Genomic DNA, 7,427 nt, shown 5'->3' with positions numbered 1-7,427 from the left:
TTTCCACCCTCTCTCTAACTTTTATTTATAATTGTACTAAACTTTTTTTTCCTTTAAATTATCCACTTATCTAGTACTTTTGTCTAGTTTTTTCCACTTTTAATATACCTACATTATGAGATGGAGAGAGTACGAAGCTTACACATATGAAGAGTTTTATGGTGATAACTAATGACACATATGGTGGTCATGTAGTGCTCAATTGGCGCCAAATCATATGAAAGGGATAGTGACACATGGCGATATGATATGGACATATGGTCCCTATGAGTTAATTATATTATAGATAGATAGATAGGCAACTAATTTTGGCTACCCAAAAATGGATTATAGACCACTAAGTAAGGGAAGAAGGGAGTACTTAATTGCAGAATATCCAACATGAGATCCGGGGAAAAAAAAGAAGAAATGATAAACTAAACAAACAGCATCTGTATTACTGAATCACTACCGGTCAACCAGTTTCTTACAAGAGGCTACACTGTTAATCAATGTCGAGCATCGTTGCAGGGAAAGAAATATTACATTCAAACCAGCCCGCTGATAAAAGTGTTTTAACTACTAATCACCTAGACTGCAAAAAAGCATAACACACACAATTCAATTACCTAAAAGGACATAGGTTCCAGAACATATTCAGTATTTCTCCATGCAGATTGTAATGATTATCTAAGCCGTTTCTGTGCATTTGAACCAGAAAATTGAGCAAACTGATGCACAGAACAGCACATTGTTCAGCACTAGTTGGGTTTCCCTGCAGCAGCAGCCTTCCTCTGGCTACCAGCCTAAGATATCAATTTATCACAGATTTTCAATTTAAAATGAGCGCCTCTGCCTTGCTTCCGCGGCTGATACACGTATTTCTCTTCCATTCAAATCCTGCATGACAAGTTAAAGGATATGTAACCATGGAATTCATCAAAGATGGGGAAAAGAGCTATAACTCATATCAACAACATCAAGGATCAGTGTTTCATATGAAGTCCACCAATATGAGCAAAGGTCATAGCATGAACATAATTTACCATCTAACTTTACACACACACCTTGAATGGGAAAAAAAAAAAAAAAAAAACTTTATATTTTTTTAAAAAAAAAAGAATGAATGAATGACACTCAAAAACCAATAGAAGAAATTATTAATGGTATGACATTCGACGCAGAAGAATCACATTGCTAGCCAAAGATCTCAACATAAACACACAAATCTCAATGTGAACACAGGATTTATGATGCTTACTCTACTTTCAAATCACAAACTTGAGTTACTTGACCAATACTTTCTGATATTAATAATTTGCATTCCAATTATATAACAAACACCAATAATTATTTGACAGTTAAATCCATATAGTATAATACCTAAATCATTTATCAATCAAACACAAAAGTAATGTACAACATATAAGGGGGGGAGAGAGGTTGCTGAAAGCAACATTTGTCCTTGAATACAAGGAAATATAGGATCGTAGGGTGGAAAACACTCCTTCATAGGACCATGAATTTGCTACAAATTTTCACAGAATGTATAACCAATAACTTCACACCAAGTCATCGATAAAAAAGAGATCTTTCAAAGTAAAACATTTTAAGTTTATGTAATGAAGTTCTTACCACACCGTCCAAGGATTCAATGGCACTATTGACCTCATCAGCAGAATTGTAAGTTACAAATCCAAAACCTCTGGAACGACCACTATCCCTGTCATAAATCACCTTTGCTTCCACTACTTCTCCCTGCTCACTAAAAAGTGACTTGAGGGCAGCATCATCAACTTTCCATGAAAGATTGCCCACATGAACCCTGTTCGAGCTTCCAAAGCTTGATCCACCACCTCTGGCACCTCTAGGAGAAAAATCGTCTCTTTTAGGTGGTGGAGGTCCTGCATTCACCCTTAAGGGCCTGCCATCAAGTTCCTGCCATCATTGTAACATTTATAAGTGCTTGTAACAAAAAAAAAACACATTTATAAGTACTTGTTATGTACAGCAAAGAAAAAGCAGACAAAAAGCATCACAAAAAAAATTCATTTTGCTACTTAAATGATCAGCCTTCCTCCATGAAATAAGTGCTTGTTATGTACAGCAAAGAAATTGCAGACAAAGACCATAACAAAAAAATTCATTTTGCTAATTAAATGATCAGCTTCCCTTCAATAACAGCATTTCAATCATTTAATTAAAGAGTTCCATTATATGAAGTTTAAAATACATATATCTACTGGATTCGTAAGAAGAGTATGTGGTTCTCATGGCAAGATTGATAACTTTGACAAAGATACTTAATCCACAAAAGCAAGAAAGTGGAATATCATTGGCCATTCCAAATAAATTTTGCCTTACTTCACAGACAGTAACAATGGAAAACAATGCTATTATAGAAGGCTAAAACCATGTACATAAACAATATGACCTCTATGCCTCAATAGAAACTTCAGCACATGGCAGGGCCGAGTCGAATATGCACAGACTTACCCTTGCAACAACAGAATTATTGTTTCCATGTACCTCACAATACATAGTGCATTTACTAAACTAAATTAGCCATTTTGAATTTATTTACTTTACTCCACCAGACCACCACCAGTGAATTGTAAATTTTTACATTGTCATAAAAAGACAACAAAATCAATATAAAAGCTACATGCTTTACAAGATTTGAACTCAAGTTCAATTCACAACTAGTACAATAATACAAGTGTTCAGGTTAATTTAAGTCAGTTGAAATAAGGAAACTTAAGTAGTTAAGATAAGATAATATATTTACAAAGAAGTTCACAAATGGGAATCCAAGTGATAGACCAAACCTTATTAAACCTTATCTAAACACATCTTATCTTTATGAATCTATCTAAAACTGTGAAACCTTAATTTGACTTTCTTTAGGGTGAAGTGGACTAGGCCATTCTACTGAGTAATATCTTGTACAACCCAGTAGTCCAGGCCTCACTACTGACTACTCTTTTACATGGTTTCATTAAACAAAGAATGTGTAATTGTAATTGTACAATATACATCCTCCGTCCAAATTTAGTTGTCACATCAATAGTTCAAATTACACCATCAATGTGACAATTAATTCCGGACAGAGGGAGTACATGACCACCCTATTTCCCTACATAAGTAATGTAAACAAACACTTATCTTATACAATTAGCTTCAACCATACAGATAAAACACAAATTTCTCGAACAAATAATCAGAAAATTCGAGTTAAGAATTTTACATAGCCATTGAATTGCTGAGCAGCTGCTTCAACTTCTTCAACTGAGGACATGGTCACAAATCCAAACCCTCTGCTCCTTCCAGTCATTTTATCATATATAACCTGCATAAATTCATAACAATTTTTGCTTAGTAATGTTACCCAAATGACAACTTCTACAAATTTTCAAAATAAAAAATTTAAACCAAAATTACATGCAAAACAACCCTAAAACCCCACATAAACAATAAAAAGAACCCCATTAAATTACAATAAAAATTAATTCAACAAAAACCCATAAGATAAAACAGGAAATTTGAAATTACCTCAACCATTTCAACAGTACCAGCAGCACCAAACAACCCAGCAAGTTCAGCACTGTCAACATTAAAAGGAAGATTACCCACAAAAAGCTTAAGGTCAGGGGAAAAGTTAGGCTGTTGTTCACCATCATCAGACATAACATCTTCCTCTTGTTCAAACTCAGAAGAAATTGCAACATTTTGAACAAAGCGAGAAGAAAGGGATTGGTAGCGTTTCAAGGAGGGAAAAGAGAGAGAATTGGGTAGCGTTTTGGAAGTAGAAGAAGAGAGGAGAGAGAAGAAAGGGAGTGAAGGAGTAGCGGATTTGGATAGAACCAGCGTTTTGGGTGCTAAAGAAGCGAGGAAAGAGGTGGAAGCCATTGTTGAGAGTTGAACAAGAAAGAGATAAGGCTGCTGCTAAGAAATGGGGAGAAGGAGAGAACGATAAGGTTTTAGGAGCAGCTGGAAATGGGTTTAAAGGGTGAAGAGGGGATATTTATCTTTACAATTTAATCAACTTGCAATTTTTTTTTAAAGATTTTTTATAAAAAAAATCAAACAAGTTGTGAATTGATATTTGTAGTTTGGTGGATATTTTGGATTTGGAGATTTGGGTGGGCTGATCTGATAGATGAATTGGTAGTCTCTAGTGAGAGGTATGGGCTTAGGTTTCACTTGTTTTGCATTGTGATGAAGATAGTAATGAGGCCAGTGACAATGTGGTTATAATTGTGACAATATAAAAACATTTAGGAAAATTTATAAATATTAAGTTAACCTTTTACACATCCGCTTTTATTACGTCAATCTTTTGATTATTTCTTAACACGTCAACCTTGTAATAACATTAATTTTAATTACGTTAAAATAAAAATTGACTTGTAAGAACAGGTTAATTACTATTAGATGAAGGTAACAAGGCTGTTTTTTTCAATATTTGATCCTCTTTACTATTCCACTTTTCTATCCATCTTCTATGTTCTTCATCCCCTTACTTCATCTTTTTTGATCCACTCTTCCTCATCATTCCCAAAAAAAATAACTCTTCAATTTTTGTATTTGATGACGCCGACTAGAAATTTAAAAAACAATATATAGTCAAATTAGTTTGAAGGTACATAATTACTTGTTTCTGGTGTTAATTCCCTTGTATATATCAATTTGAATAGACAATCATATACTTCAAATCGCTCCAAAGTGAATGCCATGAAAACCCCTAAATTTAAATGAGAATATTTCAAAGAGGATGATGGGAAAAGATAAATAGACGATAAGGTATTGAGGTGGAATGGTTGTAGTGGGGTGGTCGTGGGGTGGCAGAGGTGATTTTTAGGTGGCGATAGTGGGTTTGGTAGTGTGGCGTGTGTGGATATGAGTGAGCAGCGATGAGGGTGGGTCGTGGGTTTGATAGGAAGAGGAAGGAATAATAATGGAGTATGTTTTGATGGAGTTGAAAATGGAGATTAAAGTAAGTGTGGATAATATGAGGGAGATTGTGACTTTGCAAAAGAGTAGGAGTAAAGAGTTAATTAGTTGGCATAATTAAAAGCTTGGAGTAACATATTTTTTTTAATTTCAAAATTTAGAAATTATTATGGGTTTATCAGGTTACCAGTAAAAAACGTGATAAAAGTTAATGATATTACAAGGTTGACGTGTTTAATAATAATCAAAAGGTTGACATACACTACCACAAAAATGAGAAAAAGTAACACTCAATATATAACTGTCAAGTTGGAAAAGCGTTCCCTAAATTATATAGAACGCCTTTGGTAGAGAAACGTTGTGTATATTGAATCAATTAGAACGTCTCACCAAGTTAATTGTTATGTTTGATTTTTTTATTTTTTTTATTAAATTGTAGCTTTACAATATAGAACATTCTTCTTGAGTCAAGAAGGCAAGAGCTCACAACCTTACTGATATCATCCTGTGTCAGACTCCTTATCTTTGCTTTCTAAGCTTAAGAAGAGCTCCTTCTCATTTTCTGCTGTAGATGGCATACTTGAAGACATAGTCTCGGTTTGTTCATTTTTTTCTTCCATTTGTTGGTCTCATGTTAGACGTGATGGGAATTTTGTTGCCCATCATCTAGCTAGGTTAGTGCCCGTAGGGTGTGATCAATGTTGGGATCATCTCGAGCCTAACGAGATATCTCCGTATGTACTTATGGACACTCTTTCTATGAATTAATGCACTAACCGCTTTTCTTCAAAAAAAAAAAAAAAAAAAAAAAAAAAAAAAAAAAACATTCTTCTTAGTTAACCGTTCTACTGTATGGAGTATTTAAAAAAAAACTGTCAAAACCCTATTTCCTCTAACCGTCGTTCACTGCTCTCCTTTTTCTTCCCTCTCCTTAAAGAATTCCTCTTTCTCTCTCATCCGATTTGACCTAGTAATCTCCCATGGATCTTACTCTATTTCCCCTTAATGGCCTCCTTCAATGACAAAAAAAAAAAACCCATCTCCTTCCTCCACACAAAAAGCCCAGATTTAGGGCTTTAACAATGGCGAGGCAACACCGCCTCCTCCCCTCTCCGCCGCTACTCCCATCACCACCATACTCTTCCCTGACGATGGTATTGGCCTTGAAATCGTCGGATCCGGAAAATAGGCTAGTTTCTTTCTCTTTTATTTGGTTCCATATGATGAGCATCGATTTTCATTGCAGAATTTGGATTTGGAATTGATTATTGTCAAAGTTGAATTGGCTTTTACAGTTTGTAGATGTATGTATTGTTGCTTATTTTATTTGAATTTGTTGATTTATGATGGATTTTTATCGTATCATCGTTGACAATCACATATCAGTTATAATTGATGAGGTTGCTAGTTATTTTTCTGGGTTTTCTTTGTTTAACTGGTTTTTTTTCCTGGGTTTCTATGATAAGTGGGTTGTAATATTTCTATGGGATTTTTTGGGCTAGAATTTACTGTATTAGTTAATTTCGACTGATTTTTGTGCATCTGTATTTTTTTTTTTTTTTTAATTTCGATTTTGTTCTTGTAAAGGAGCAAATTAAAATTTTAGTAGAAGTTCGATTATGTTTTTTTAAATTGAAATTTGATTATGTTCTTGTAAGTTAGCATGTTTTATGTTCTGTAAATTAGCATGTTTGATGATTTTGGTGACATTTATTTTGTAGTTCTTCGTGATTGAATCTTAAATATTTGGTTTGCTGCTTGATTTATGCTAATAACTTTTTTTTCTCAGGATGTTAATTGGAGGATGATGATCACAAGGTAGCTCATTGAGTTTCTGATTAAACGATGATGGTATCCTATGTGTGTTGTAGCTTAAATGTATCAGTTAGCTAATTTTGTCAAATTTTATCAAAAAAAAGATAATGTAATTTGTAGTTTAATTTTAATGTATCATATCATAGTGGACTTTTATTTAAAGAATGTAGATATTATTATTATTATTATTATTATTATTATTATTATTATTATTATTATTATTATTATTATTATTATTATTATTATTTTTATTTTTTTTTTTAAATAAAAAAATTAGAAAAGAGAACGCCTATCTAAGATAGGCGCTCCTTTTTTTTATCAAATAGAACGCCTTTCGAAAGTTGACAGTTCTCTTTTCTTTGATTTTTATATGTTTTGTACATAGAATAATAATCACCTATCCAAGATAGGTGTTTAGTATTGTATTAGATATAAAACGCCTCAAATAGGCGTCATGTGTACTTTATAAGGCACCCCACTTGAAGGACGCCTCTAAAGCGTTCTATATTGCCTATTTCGGGCGTTCTTTATTGTCTATTTTGTAGTAGTGATAATAAAAGCGGATGAGTAAAAGGTTGACATAATATTTACAAATTTTCCAAACATTTATAACTTTGCCTAGAGCTGTCAAGTGTTAACTCGGGCGTTCAAGTTAGGTTTAGATTGGGTTATTACAAGTC

The 7,427-nt window shown here is 33.5% G+C and overlaps 1 protein-coding gene and 1 long non-coding RNA gene across 2 annotated transcripts; one reads left to right on the top strand and one right to left on the bottom strand.

The window, feature by feature from the left end:
* Window positions 1-412: 412 nt before the first annotated feature.
* LOC145623905 (RNA-binding protein CP29B, chloroplastic-like) lies at window positions 413-3,990 on the bottom strand. The gene is made up of 4 exons (XM_081676815.1): window positions 3,532-3,990; window positions 3,227-3,328; window positions 1,615-1,917; window positions 413-879 (listed from the first exon to the last, which is right to left on the bottom strand). The coding sequence occupies exons 1-4, from the start codon at window positions 3,886-3,888 to the stop codon at window positions 817-819; spliced, it is 825 nt and encodes a 274-aa protein (XP_081532941.1). The 5' UTR covers window positions 3,889-3,990; the 3' UTR covers window positions 413-816.
* A 1,765-nt stretch (window positions 3,991-5,755) lies between these two features.
* On the top strand, window positions 5,756-6,962 carry LOC145612709 (uncharacterized). Its single transcript, XR_014106685.1, has 2 exons — window positions 5,756-6,236; window positions 6,722-6,962. It is a non-coding gene; the product is annotated as an uncharacterized LOC145612709 (long non-coding RNA).
* Window positions 6,963-7,427: the final 465 nt, after the last annotated feature.

This window comes from Chenopodium album, chromosome 3, assembly GCF_948465745.1.
Source record: "Chenopodium album chromosome 3, dcCheAlbu1.1, whole genome shotgun sequence".
In the NCBI taxonomy this organism is placed as follows: Eukaryota; Viridiplantae; Streptophyta; class Magnoliopsida; order Caryophyllales; family Amaranthaceae; genus Chenopodium; species Chenopodium album.
Note: the sequence above shows the minus strand (reverse complement) of the source record. Positions and strands in the feature narration are given on the sequence as shown.

What these genes read in the sequence shown, in the direction of transcription:
- LOC145623905 (XM_081676815.1), bottom strand. Translation starts at nt 3,888, where the DNA reads ATGGCTTCCACCTCTTTCCTCGCTTCTTTAGCACCCAAAACGCTGGTT. An exon ending in GTACTGTTGAAATGGTTGAG is followed by an intron (nt 3,329 to 3,531) that starts GTAATTTCAAAT and finishes GAATTTATGCAG; the next exon opens with GTTATATATGATAAAATGAC. An exon ending in TTGAATCCTTGGACGGTGTG is followed by an intron (nt 880 to 1,614) that starts GTAAGAACTTCA and finishes CTTGTCATGCAG; the next exon opens with GATTTGAATGGAAGAGAAAT.